The 14,971-nt window shown below is 34.7% G+C and overlaps 1 protein-coding gene across 4 annotated transcripts in view; it reads left to right on the top strand.

Annotated features, from left to right (window-relative positions):
- Positions 1-13,703, top strand: part of LOC129280147 (focal adhesion kinase 1-like) — a 55,769-nt gene extending 42,066 nt beyond the window's left edge. For 2 of the 4 annotated variants that reach the window (XM_064112125.1, XM_064112124.1), the window contains 3 exons: positions 4,794-4,911; positions 5,270-5,326; positions 13,618-13,703. In XM_064112125.1, the coding sequence (XP_063968195.1) occupies positions 4,794-4,911; positions 5,270-5,326; positions 13,618-13,688 (246 nt within the window). In that variant the 3' untranslated portion in view covers positions 13,689-13,703. The remainder of the gene's footprint in view (positions 1-4,793; positions 4,912-5,269; positions 5,327-13,617) is intronic. The other 2 variants (XM_064112127.1, XM_064112126.1) reach the window with 1 other exon arrangement.
- The last annotated feature ends 1,268 nt before the right edge of the window (positions 13,704-14,971 follow it).

Raw genomic sequence — 14,971 nt, 5'->3', positions numbered from 1 at the left:
GTGCATTATCATTTCTATGTAGCACAGTTTATGTTTCTGTTTACGGTTATTTTGGTGCGTATCGTCAAGCTGGTATAACTTAGTGTGCAAGCACAGACTCGTATTCGACACTTTAACCAATAACAGGTCAAGAGTAAAGACTAGACACCTAAGGCTCTGTCTGTGTAGAGCCAGCCACAGTGCATAGCGAATCTAGTCTCACTACTTCAGACTCTGCATTATGCACTATGCGAATAAGCCAGTTCGTAGTTCCTTTCTGGGCATGATCAAAAGATTCTACGCATGTTCAGAGGAAGGTCATTTGTACTAAAGTGACATGGTGGTTTAAAATCTAATGAGATACCGGCAAGCATCAACTTTGATGTCTTGATTATTCATATATTCTTTTGAATAGTGGTTTTCATTTACATCCGCAAAAAACAACAATACGTCTACAAACGACTGGTATTTCACAGTTTGCCAAGTACATTGTGCAACATGCTATTGTATGCATTCAAAATAGGAATGCAACAAATACCTTCATAAAGTGTTCATTGGTGTGCTATTCAAGTCACCTGGTCTATTCAATTTCTTCATCCTGCTATGTAAGGCAAGCTTACGTAATACATGTATCTTGCTTTGAAATCTGCCTATCATAATGAAAGAAATGAAAGGTCATTTGACCAAAATTGTCCATGAAGTAACTACGAACTGGTGCGAAAACCGAGGGTCTGTGCCTGCAGACTAGGTACATAGGTAGTACTTTGCGTAAAATTTAATTGGTCATAGCGGCCAACCTTTTTACAGACAACAGAAATTCCTCACGGGCTTTCTTTTTAAACTGGAGACAATGGCCGAGTGGGGATTCAAACACTACTTCACGATCATGAGTCCAGTGCTCTTACCGCTATACAACACAATACATTCATGTATATTTTTATATTTGATATTCCAAATTGTTTCAGTTCCTTAACATGTCCTTTGTTGGTGAGTGATCGTAAGGAAAATCCAACAATTCAGCCAACCATAAATCTAATCTAATCTTAAAGTTAATGGTAAACCTGAATCCTATATTGAGCCAAAACTCTTCTCACAGCTCTATCCCTGACATTGTTTCTTCAGAGAAAATTTTGAGAGGAACATTTGTGTGGTCAGGATAATTTTTTTTCATATCGCCGAATGTTTCCACGTATGCCCCCCACTTTGGATAAAATAAAACACCATGGCCTGCCTGTATTCTGACGTCGGGTTTAAGATGACCACAGTCTAAATTTGTGGTTTTATTATAAGAAGCCAGATGTATTTGTAACTCAATTTCTCCATCACTAGATAATGAATTTATTGAAATTATAAATATACAATAGTTTGAAAGTTCATCTGTGTTGGTTGAAAGGTTAAACTTTTGCTCTCAACTCGAAGAAAACATCCAAAAAATTACCTCAAAATTTTTTCGGCTGCTGACTGCAGCCTTCCTCAGCAATGACCGAAGTGACCCGATTTGACCTGGTGACTTAGCGTCCGATAGTCTGATTTTGTCTCTGTGTTGAGAGCAAAAGGTTAACCTTTTCTTATACAATAGTTTTCTTCACCTTTTAAACATTAGAAAGATCCCAGATCCAGTACTTACAAGAAACATCTTGACACGTAATAGCTTCCCATAAATTGAGCCCAGACTTTCAGTAATTTTAGCCCAGTATTAGATCATGGTTAAAGTTGAGATCAGAATAACATTTGTTGAGAGTCATTCAATTACTATGTTTTGATGAGAATCTGAATTTTGTGGCGTCACATTTCATACAGTGACTTTGAGTTAGTTTAATGTCTGAAATTTATCGGCCCAACGAAATTTGAGTTTTCATATCTTGTTTCTCTTATTTCCTTGCTCCTAGAAGAGTTGATATGCTTTTTATCTAGGACTTGGAAAGTTTTAAAACCATTTCTGCCTTTGTTGTTTTTTTCCCCCAAATTTCTTTAATTTCCTCTTTACATATTCATTCTTTGAGTTTTCATTTCATTTTTTTCAGGGAAAAAAGTTGTGTCATTGTAAAGTGAGAACGTGTACATGATCAAACTACATGTATTGGGAAGGAATGGTTTCGGTATTTGCATAACATTTGCTGGATTAATTTTGCTTTTAATAAGGTTTAGGTTTTGGGCCAGTAAATTGTGCTGAATTTGGTCACAAGAGGGTACTTTATGCTTTTGCTTTGGTGATGGTTAATATGTATAACAAATGCTGAAGCAAGCTTGTTTTATTCTGTGCAGGTGGAAGTATTTTGTTTATTTTCATTCTTTTTATGACTGCATGTGTTTATAGGAGAAATATTCACTATTTTAAAGTACATGTTATACACTTTTACAATAGAAAGTCAAACTGCATGTGTTTATAGGAGAAATATTCACTATTTTAAAGTACATGTTATACACTTTTACAATAGAAAGTCAAAAAGGGGCCTAAGCTTTCGATCCTAGCAGAATCTTCGTCAAAGAGAAAACAAATAGAAAACAAATTAACTTTATATAAAAACAGTGTATTTCCTTTTGCATCTATAGGACATGCACTTTATGTAGTTATGTACACATACATAGATTTGGATTTCTTATCATTGCTGGTATTTTCATTATTGTAATTTAATAATTTGTTTTTCATGCAAGTCCCAAAACTTGACAGCACATATTTGAGACAATAAATGATAGATTTGACTTAGCTAGTTACTTTACATGTACATTCCAAGATTTAGTATTTGATTCTTTTGTGTGTGTTTTGAACTTTGTGTTAGGTACATGTAACTGAAAAAGGAAAATAAACCCATTCTTTTGAACACTACTGTTTAGAGTGCATGTGATGCAATAAACCTGTATTTATACACCGCAGTCCAGTCAAAAGAGATTTATTTCCACGGGTCTCGTTGCATAAAAACAAAGAAGTTACTATAATGATAAATTTGGCATCCATCAAAAACTTCCAATGAATACTCGTTACTATGGTAGTTGAAATTGGATGACAAAAATTACTATAGTGGTTTGTGCAACGGGCTACGATCATTGTGATTCTTAATGCACATATAGACCTTAAAGGAGAATGAAACTCTTGGAGCAAGTTAGCTTTTGTGAAAGCAGAAAAATCAAAGAATAAGATCAACAAAAGTTTGAGTGAAATAGGACTAGCAATAGAAGAGTTATGAGCATTTGAATGTCGAGATCACTAATGCTATGGAGATCCTCCCATTGGCAATGCGACCAAGATCTATGATGTCACAGATGAACAACTCTCCCCTTTTGGACACTGAAAATATACCCCAAAACATCTCTTTTTGCTCATTCTAATTATATGACAAACGATTCATCAATGATATAATGTTGTGAAACCTATGTACTTGTCCTCTCATAAAGAGAACACCTCACCTTGTGACAGACTCTATAAAAATGAGAATATAAGTGAAATGAGTACTAAAGTAATGAGGGAGTTGTACGTGTGTGACATCACAGATCTTGGTCGCATTGCCAATGGGAGGATCTACATGGCATTAGTGATCTCAATATTCAAATGCTCATAACTTTCTTATTATTCATTCAATCTTCCTCAAACTTTCAACAATATGTTTCTTTGATTTTTCTCTTTGATATGGATTCAGCTGGTTTCAAGGGTTTCATTCTCCTTTAAATAATTTGTATACATGTAACATTATCACTGGTTTAATATAGTATTTGTGACTAGCCACACAAAACCAACAATAAGTCGCCAGGGAAGGTTTTCTGTGAATATCTAAAACAAAAATTTGTGGTTTAAAATGTAAAGAAAAGAAAATTAGTTAAAAGAATAGTGCTTTTTCTTCATACTGTCATAATTTGAAGTTTGTAATGTTGAATAAAAGACAAGATACAAGAGTACCTTTGACATCATTTTTTTCTGGACTGCTTGGAAGTTTCACCGATATTGTAATGAGCACATTTCAAACTTTAGATGAACTCTGGATTTTAAACCTGTTTTCTCCATCTTTTTTTAGGTTCTAAGTCTCACCAAATTTTTCTACATTCTATCAAGTACCTATGTTGATTATACATGTACCGTAGTTGATCAATTTGGACAATTTATGTATTATTTTAAGGCTCAGGAGTACTCTTTAATAATAAGTTCAATAAAATCTCAAAATTCATTTTGGGTTTCTTATCAATTATCAATATCTAAACTTTTCTAAAGTTATATCATTTTTGGTATGTTCTATTTGTTTTGTTTTGATTTTATTGTTGGTGAATGAGGGTAGAGGAAAGATGAAGTCTACATGTACATGTATCTTCAGACAAAATGTCTTATCAAACTTCATAAAAGAAGTGGCTTATTGAATTGTTTTTCTTCAAATCTCTCTCTTTGCAGAAAAGAGTTATAGAAAATATCTTATTGATTGTTTAGTTAAGTATGTACCATCTCGCAATCTTAGATCAGCTCAGAAGGATCTTTCAAATTGTCCTAGTGTTCAGACCAAGTCTTATGGAGAACGAACCTTTGCCCATGCTGCCCCTTCACTTTGGAATACCACCTCATCATATGTAAAGAACTCCTTTACACCCAAGTTTAAATCCACTTTGAAAACATACTTATTTAAAAAGAAGTTAGTGCCACGATTGCCAACAAATTTCTCTCTTTTCTTTGCTTTTTCTGTCTTCTTCAAAAAGCTCAAAGGGATGCATTTGGCAGTGTTATGCACTATAAAGCATGTTGGTATTATTATTATTATTATTGTTGTTATAGAAGGAAAAAGGTAAATTTAGTAATTTTGATATCGGTTTTTTCTCCCGACTTGTCTTTTTTTCAGTCTGTATATATCACTACGCCCTCTCCCACCATAGCTGAGGACATGGCTGACCTGATTGACGGATACTGCAGACTTGTGCTCAACACAGAACAGTCACTAATCATTCGAGCACAACAAGGTAAATAATAAACCCAAGAAAAATGATTTTCAAGTGAAATTGTAACTTTTATTCAAATGGCAAGTTCATCCTGACACAAAGTTAATTGTAAATATAGCAGAAAATAGATGGTAAATATTGGTGAAGGTTTGAAGAAAATCCATCAAAGATGTAAAAAGTTATTAGAAGTCTAATTTCTTGATTTGTGACGTCATACGCGAGCAGCTTTCCGTGTACGGTGAATTAAAAATATCAATGACAGAGATCAAGTTGATGGGTTGTATGCATGTATCTCCTCTTTGGCCTGTGCCTCTTTTCAATATTCATCTACCCATCCAATCGTCTATCTGTCTATCCATGCAATCATTGAATTGAGAAGGCTATTCAGAAGTCCATATTCCCAGAGATAAATCTGCCATCATAACTTACGCTTCCAGTAAGTATCCCCCCCAATGTCCTGTATGGTGTACAATACTGTATGTCGCTGTGACATCGTCAAGACCCATCCACTATAATTTTTTTGTTTAAATATGTGTACTATGGCCCATATTCTGAGGTCTGGTTTAATTTCAGCCACATGGAATATTATGTCCATTATATACCGGCGCTATACAAGAACCCATCATCATCATCATCATGTGTGGGCGCGCCATGTTCTAGTGGTTCTGACTCTCGCCTTTCAAACAGAGGGTCGTGGGTTGGAATCATAGCCATGGCGTGTTTTCCTTTAGTAAGAAATTTATCCACAATGTGCTGCAATCGACCCAGGTGAGGTGAATGGGTACCTGGCAGGATTATTTCCTTGAATGCACTGAGCGCCGGTGATGGTAGCTCGAGCTAAAGCCGGGGTAATAATAGCAGCGCTTTGTATCCTCAGGCAAAAAGCGCTTTATAAATCCAGCTATTATTATTGTTATTATTATTAAACTCTGTGCTAAAAATTATGGGAAGCCAAACATGTCAAAAGTTTGTTAACATTTTATGTTTCTTAACATGTATGTTCACTTTGCTCTTTCACCATGCTATAATGGTGAAGAGAATTTATTCATTTATTATTCTCATACAGTTATGAATGAGCTCTTATGAGTATTAGAGATGAGCTTAAAAACGGACCCATTCTGTAAAGGTTGGTGTCTCAACTGGCTCTCCATAACTAAATTTAAGTTAAACCACAACGTTAGACCAAACTTTAAATTAAACCTACGTTCAGAATATGGGCCTTTGTTGTATATATAATATATATTCATAATTTTTCAAAGTTATTTCAGTTTTGTATTAATTATACAATAATTGCTTATTTTTGTATATGGTGATGCTGAAAAGTTGGTGAACCCCATCAGAAAAAGCATATTTAGTGTTCAAGTTGTGCCATGTTTTTTATGTTTATTTTTAAGTCGGAAATTAAGTTACATGTATTACGTTCAATACATTGTTTTTCTTTGGGCTTGCCGAACATTCGTATGTTGCTGTCTACATTCAGCACTCAGCATGAGGGAGTGCATTTTGTGGTGCGGTTCACTAACATTTGAGCACATCTGTACATGTTATGTAGTATTGTTTAAACACAGTTGTAAAAAAAGTTCTTGTTTGTGTTGCAGCCACATTTTTTCTTTGCATTTAAAAAAAAAGAATTAATTAGTAGTTTTGTATGAAAAGCAATTTTTGCACAGGTATTTGATATGTGCACTGCATTATTTTTCTTTTATAATATATATATATTTTTAATGTACAGCATAAATATTTACATGGATTTATTGTATTTCAAAAGTATATTTATTGCATTGTACTTCCATATTTCCCCCCTATTGTTAACCACATTGAGTACCTCTTACCTGTATTTTGCTACAATTGAACACTTTTTGTTTTCAGTTTATGCATTCCCCCTTTCTTTCTGTTACACATTATATCATACACCCTCTTTTTGTGCACAGTATAATCAGTTTTCTTGTCCCTTTTATTGACTACATGTACTTCGTGTTCATGACTAGCTTTCCATGCCTTAGCTCAATTCAGGAGTTTGCTTGAGGCATTATTTCTTTTGTCTTTAAAATAATCATCGAGAAATGTGCCGTCAGATATATGTTCTGCTTTTTCCTTTTGTTTTTTATTGTCCCAACTATGCTGTGAGGTGATTTTCATAATTAATTTTTTGTCTTTTATTGTTACAAAATGTATTGTTTGTTGAATTTATTTTATTTGTCTCTTTATCGTTGCAAAATGTGCTAGTGTATCCAATGATTTCCATATATATATATTTTATCAGTTTTAAGTTGTACAATTACATACATGTACATGTAGATATTATTGCTTTTGAACAATAATTCTGCATATAGTTCACCCTTTCTGGTATACATGTACAGGCAAACCTTTCTCAACGGCCACCTGTCTATAGTGAAAACTGCCTTTAGTGGTCACCAAAATTGTGTCTCATTTGAATGGAATATGTATAGAAACCTGTCTATAAAACCCACCTGTCTCCAGTGGCAACTGTTTTTCCTTTTCGCTTTGCATGTAGTTGGCCTTAATAGACTGGATTGATTCTAGAAATGCCTCTTTGCTATTTCAACTGCTCCAGATGAATAAGCCTTTTATTTTCTTGTGTAATATGATAAAAAAACAAAAACAAATTGCCTGTCTATCTCTCATTTCAATTCCTCTTTCGTTCTCTCTTTCATTCCTGTCTTTCTATCTTTGTCCATATTCACAAAGTCTAACATTCTCTCTCCTTTCTCTGTAGATCTGTCTTTGTTTCTTTCTGTCCGTCTTCATGTACATGTATTTATTTTCTGTATCCCTCACATCTTTTGTCTTCCTCTCTTTTTAATTGTTTTGTAAAGCAGTAGGCTCTAGGGAGACTTATTTCATTTCTTTCATGTGCTGTTATAAAGTGGAGCAAACTTCAAAATGTCAAAGTTTCAAATTTCCAATAATATACTTTTTGGTGATCATATGAGTCTGGGGAAGCAGACTATTGCTTGGATAGGGTCAATTTAGCCCATTCTGCCCTGAATGAGAGATTTGATTTGCTAGATAATAATGATTTGACGTTTCTCTGTCATCTAGATTATTTGAATGATTCTGGATTTGATTTTTTTTAAACCAATGAGTCATCGTCATCGTGACATCATCGTCATGGCGATATATCTCAATCTTCAATCCCGATTCTGCTGCATCTGTGCTAATTCTGGTTTAGTCATGCATTTTCTCTGGTCTATCAAGGCATGTATTTAGGCCAGTGTTTTAATTTCATTTCCAAATGATTTAACGGTATTAACAGATGTGAGTAATCGCTCTATGTGTGCAAAGTCTGCACACATCTGACGATTACAATCATACATGTACAAGTCTAGCAGGAATATTTACCTGGGTGTGGAGACTCCGCATACATGTACAATGCCGGAACAACTGATCAAATATGTTTAATTATAAGTAATAAGCATGTTTAACAGATAACAAGATTTATTATGCCTTATAACTTGAATTTTATTCTCTCAAAAAGTATTCAGGGGCCTACATGTACATGTACATGGATGTATTATAACACTGAATGAAAGAAAAATCAATTTCTTGACAAAGTTGCTTGGAGATATGCGAAACCTGGACAGTTTACATTCGTATAGATTGGCATTTCATTTTATAAAATAATGCAAAAGATTATTAGAATGTAAACAGAAAGGTACATGTACATGTATGTACAAAGAGACACACTTTTAATATAGAAAACAGACAGAATGTTAGTATTTAATTGCCTACATATGAAGATGTTACTTTGCCCAAACTTCTTGCTTTTCTCAGTTCAAAGGTGTTTTTGTATATCAACATGGTTTTAATTGTTAAAACCTGAATCTGGATCAAGTAAGTGATGAAAATTTGAGTTGAAGTGATAATTAAGAGATGTCTGGGGAACGTCTGTGACGTGTCAACTTTCATTCAACATCACCAGGTTGAAGAACATAACAAAATCTCAGGCTCAGAGCCCGGTTTCTTGAAACTTTGCGTTGATTGCAGGCAGAGATGCAAGTCTGTGGGTTTTTATTTATTTTTTGTTATTTTTTTATCAGGTTTCAGGTCCTGATAACTTTCAGGCATTTTAAACCTACAGTATATCGGGTGCTTTATGTGGCTTACTTTCACACCCATCAAGTGAGTCTGGCGTCCCAGAATTTGCGAGTTACTATTTCCCATAGTAACATTCAGAGATCAGTGTTCCTCAGCCAATTATAATTAAAGATAACTATAAAATTGTCAGAACTGAAAGTCAATCTACTTGCTGTGTTAATTACCTAATTCGTAACTTTGGTAATTATTTTATCAATGTTGAATGCTTGAGCATTGTAGCTATTTGTAAGATTTTCTTTTTCTTTTTTTATAGCAAAGTAGCCTAGGAGAAAACGAACTCTAATTGTTAAAATGGTACAAATGTGCAATTTTGTTATATTTGAGGACAGAGTATCAGCATTGGTTGACAAAGGAATTCATTTTTTAACAGACATTGAGTGAAAAAAGTCTATTTCATGTTAAAATAACTCATTTTAGGCAATTGAAATGAGTTTCATTCTGCATTATTATGATCAATACAAACAAACTTTAAAAAACAAATTAAAGGACATACTACAAAAGGATGTTAGAATGTTCTCAGATATTAAAAAAAAAATCATATTTTTCAAAGCTGTACATAATGATACTTCACAAACAAAATTAATATAAAGAAAAGAACTGATAGAAAGAGAATAGAGGGTTTTAATTGAACTATTCTCCTTGGAAGTGTTTATCTAGAAAGATTCAGCAGGTAAAGTTTCACAAAAGTTGTCATCACAGACAGATTTTCAGCTCTGATAATTTCAGTACCATGCTTGGTTATGATTGGCTGAGATGCACTGGACTCTGACTGTTACCATGATGACAGAGAATGATGACGTGTCGGTGCTGACAACTTTCATGAAACAGTCTTTATATGAAATGAAGAAACAATTTGGGATGCCTTTGCTGGCCAGCACCTTGTATGTGTCATGCCATTGTCTTTCATCTGAACAAATAATATAAAAGGGCAATTCCATAAAATATATACGTCCAACCCCCTATACATGTATGTGGGACCTTCATGAAATTTTCTGTCTCTGATTTCTTGTTTTTTAGACAGTCTGTAATGTTCTTAAAGGACCATGACTTGGTCAGTTAATAAAGTGAAGGAAGATTTGAGAAAAATGGGGGTTGGATGTATGAAAAGTTGGATCATTTTATGGAATTGCCCAAAAGTGTGTTTTTAATGTACTTCCAGGGAGTCTTTTCATTTTTCATGAAGCGAATAATCAATGATTTTCACTGACTATTTTCCATCCTCATTGAGCTCTGAAGCTGCAAGTGTAGACCACTTTCCACGAGTCAAGGTTTTTATATGTACGCAAACTACATGTAGTTCAAATACATGTTGGGCTCTCATTTTTGTCCAGTCATGACCATCTAAATTGTCTCCAAATTACAAAGCACTGCCTCGTGATTAAAAGGGAATGTTTCTATAAACTATAACTAAACATTATCCTGTTCTCATTGTCTTAAGTGAGTGAGTATTGTTCTCAATCCAAGTAAAGCCAATTGAAGCATCGCGCTTCTCTGTAATTCTGATTCGTGACCAGTCAAAACAAATTCCCCTAATTAAAGGACGCAGTGCCCTCTTTTACACTACTGAAAACAGAAGACATTCTTTCTTGGATGGTTCGTCGGGAAGATGTCGGGCATTTTATTTCCAAATGCTATCACAAAGTAATGGTAATGATATTTTGAATGTTGTGTATTGTAGGTCAGAATGTGAACATGGAGGAATCACCATTATGTAAGGAAAGATAAAGTTTTAGTGGTGATAATTAAAGTTTGTTTATGCTTCATGTTTTGTATCATCTTTCCATAGTGTGAAAGGGTCGATGGGCACGAGTCCTAATCATCTCTGTGTATAATAGAACCTGAACTTCTTTTTAGTGCAAGAGCAACACCTTGCCCTAAAGGGGTGATAATGAATGATGTTACAATTAGATTATCCAATCCCATTGTTCCTTTCATTATTAACACTCCTTGTTAAACCAATCAGAGGCTTCCTGTCTAGGGACTTTCCCTGTCTTCACCTGATATGTAGTCTGTGTCCTCCAGACTCACACATTCTGACTTTGATATTATTGTTCAAATTAATGCAGATTGTGCTGCAGTATGTGTAGGTCTGCCTGACATAACGATTGTCTGGCCAGATTATCCCACACCCTTAAAGCTTGGTTATTTATACCCTTTGTTCTATCCAAGTGGGTATACATGTTTACAAATTCAGTAGTTGATGGGTTAATATCTCATATGTTTAAACCCAGTGGAGGAAATGTTTCTATTATCGCATAGCATAGACTGTTGATTTGAAATTTAATTGAATTGTTAACTTTGGATTGTCCTGGTTGTTATTAAAGAACAGACATTTTGATATATATACACAAATTATTTTTCAAGTTTAGTCATAGGGCCTAATGGGGAATAATGGGGAAGTCTTTTATAATTACATGTATATGGAAGAAGAACCCATTTCTATGAGAACATAAGGTCATTATCCAAGTGGCTATATTGAATACCACTATCTTGAAGTACATGTATAATATCGCTCAATTCTCTCCTTGCTTGATTCCACTTGATTTCAAGTACGAGGAATGGGGAATAAATTTATTAGTTGCAATAGAAAAATTTTATACCTGAACAGTCTCTTTTCTGTGTTTCTATTTGTTACTGTTTCAATATATACTTACACATAATGGTTAGATACATACTCCTTCTTTTTTATTTGATATAGTCTGTGATGGAGACTAACTCTTGCCAGCTTCCCGTCTTAGCCAATCAATCTCCCCCCTGGACCATGTGCCAGGAGATCCACTCTGTCAATCACTCTACCTTGTAAGCCCCTCCCACATTCATCATCAACTCGGAGCTGAAACCTATCTACCATAGGCACCCCTCATCCCCTGTCCAACCCCCAAAGCACAGGTCACCTCTGCACCCAGGCCTAGCTGGCATCTAATCCCCATGCTCGAGCCTGTGTAAGGCCAGTGAAACTTCAACCCGCTACTTTTGAAAGTTGTATTTCCTGTCCTCCTATACTGCTGTGCTATGGTGACGACGTAAAGCGAGGCACAGGTCCGGAAGCCGTGACACCCTCGCCCGATCGATCGTCTACCTGATTTCCTTGTGTCAGTTGGAAACTCTAGAAGGGATTGTAGAATCTCCAAATTTGTTGTTTATCTCTGATGAGGAGTATAAATGTCTCGGGACTCCTTCATACGCAGTTCTGGAAACCTTACTCAAGCGTCTACCAAATTTCCTCGGATTAATCTTGCACCATTGAGACTTGATATACATACATGTAGTTCTTCATAAGCATCTACATAATTTTTGTGGATCAATCTTGCAACTTTTAAGATGGATGTATCATTCTTAAACAGTACTGGAAGCCCTACTCAATGGTTTATCTATTTTTTTTTATAACAGTCTTTCGAAAGTTGAGACCATATTTTGGAGAAATCAAAGTATAAACCTGTTAAACGCCTGGAGATTGGTTACACAAGTGTTGAAATAACTTATGGTTTTGATCTTGATTGATATTTATTTTATTTGCTATAACCGAGGTTGTCCATGACTGGCTGAAAGCTCTGAAGTAACCTTGATTAGGTTTTTTCGTAATCAGGAGCTGCAGACTCATTAAAAACAGTTTTACAGGATAAATAAATAGAATCTCATCCTGTGTCAGGAGTAGAAAAACAATTATTCCATCTGTGAATGCAAGGTTTTGTCTAAAATCACATTGACCTGTTGAGTCTATTTTCATCTGGTTCTATCCCAATGACACACTCATTCGTCATTGTATTTTTGTATATGGGTGCATATTAATGATCTAAATATAGTTTGTACATTTGAAAGTTGTTATTTAAAGAGAAAAGGTTCTGTATGAATTCAGACATAACAATAGCTTGAACTGTTAGCAGGATATTCGGAGACGACATTGATGTCACAGATAATTATTTTGTGGGAGCCCTTCCAAAACTGCTACTTTCGAACCTCTCTCTCCAGTTTCTAAAGGATATGCAGCAATAATGTTCATCTTGGTACATCTTTTTATGCTTGGCGGACAGTCATAGCAAATCTGTTTTCCGAACTTTAAGTGGCAGAGATTATCTGTTTTGCATATGTACTATCAAAGGGTTGTGGGTAACTCATCTTTAATGATATTAATGATAATATTCTGCTTTAATATAGCACTTGATACATTGCAACAACGTTTCTAAGCGCGTAACAGTTGTGAACACCGGCATCACCTCTATGGCTCAAGGAATGACACTGTGTTACTCTGTAATGATTAGGAGTCTTTAATAGAAGTCAGCTAGTGGATACGCGACTCCGTCATTCTTCGAGGTTTATATTTTGAATGAAACAACGTCTATGTTATACATTGAACCTAGGGAATATACTCATCGTCTGAACTTTTTTGACATTTGTAATGCCAGATTGTTCAGTTTCTGTGAGGTTTGTGAGATGAAACACGACTGATGGTATAAATTGAATCCTGGAAGTCTACTCATCGTTTGAACTTCTGACACATTTAATGCCAGAGTTCACCTTTGATTGAATTTATCACCAATTCATTTGACCTTTGAACTTTGACTCTGATTAAACACATATCCACAATGTTGATTCATACTCTCCTGCTAGCTTTCAACGCAGTCACACGGCGTTCTGCGAAAAAGGCGAAAAATGCCGTGCAAGACGTCATTCGTAAGTAGATCTTGTTTCTTTTAATCCAAGAAAACCACTGCACTCTGTTCTGTTCAATGGATTCCATTTATTTAATTTGGTTTGTTTTGCCCAATTTAGACATTATTTCTGCATTTGTCTTCCTCTGACATCAATAACAAAACACATTGATTATTTACAAACATTTACATGTAGCTTGGAAAATATTTAATTACTTGATTGCATTTTCGCATTCCTATTCAGGTTTTGTTGTAACTCGATCCTTTTTTCATGTATCACTCATTCATGTCAATTAAATAACTGTTTTGTTTACTAATTTGGTTTGTGTTCCATTTTTCTTCGATATATGATTTTGAGTTTTTATACAATCATTATTGTTGGCTTGCATCAGTTCTAATCTGACTATCATCATACAAATGATTTTTGTCTTTCAATTTACAATCTATTAATAGTTAAATATCTGTTTTGCACTGTTGTTTTAATGACCACTATCGGCACTTCCATTGATTCCGTTGTCTGTGTTTGCATTTGGTACTGTGAAGTGTGAAGGGTTATAATATGGTTTGTTTCTCATTTTTAGCTCGTTTATTATAATAAAAAAAGAGATCATAAGGAACATTTTGCCTTCTCACAACATTTAGTGTTAGTTTTTTTCATCAATTTTCTAATAATGCAAAACATTATTTTTTTTTCGTAGTTATAATATTCTCTATTTTGATTTGTACTTTTAAACTCATAAATCAACATGTATCATTTATGATTTAATTATTTTTTACCAGCTCCTTAGTGCATCTTGACATGCAAAAAAAATATTCTAATATAATGTGCTATTTTGCAAATGGAGCCTTGTTTGAATTTGGCTTCATTTGCTCACACAGTGGCCTCACAGTACGCCAACAATTTCCAGGGGGCAAAAATGGGCCAAACTTTCTTGAAAAAGCTGTGAGCGAGCATAATTTTTAATCTTTTTAATACAAAAGTGCAAATTTTCTCTAAATTTGACATCATTTTTCACCTTGCTTTCTTCCCCCCCTGTTTATTCTTGGTCATGGAACTTTTGAGGGTCTATGCCCCCAATCCGCATGCCAGTGATCTTAGAAACCCATGAAATCGCTGGTAGTTGCATTTGAATCACAAATCTTTCTTGCAATGATTCAGATAGGTGGATCAGAAATAGTTTGAGATCTTTGGCTTGTTAGGATGGTTCAATGCAATTCTGTGTTGCAAGCCAAAATAATTTTTAATTTTCACAGGGCTACTTATGACAAATTTCTGCCTGAATCTGCCGTCGTATAATTTTTTCCCTGCTGAG

Source organism: Lytechinus pictus, chromosome 17 (assembly GCF_037042905.1).
Source record: "Lytechinus pictus isolate F3 Inbred chromosome 17, Lp3.0, whole genome shotgun sequence".
In the NCBI taxonomy this organism is placed as follows: Eukaryota; Metazoa; Echinodermata; class Echinoidea; order Temnopleuroida; family Toxopneustidae; genus Lytechinus; species Lytechinus pictus.
Note: the sequence above shows the minus strand (reverse complement) of the source record. Positions and strands in the feature narration are given on the sequence as shown.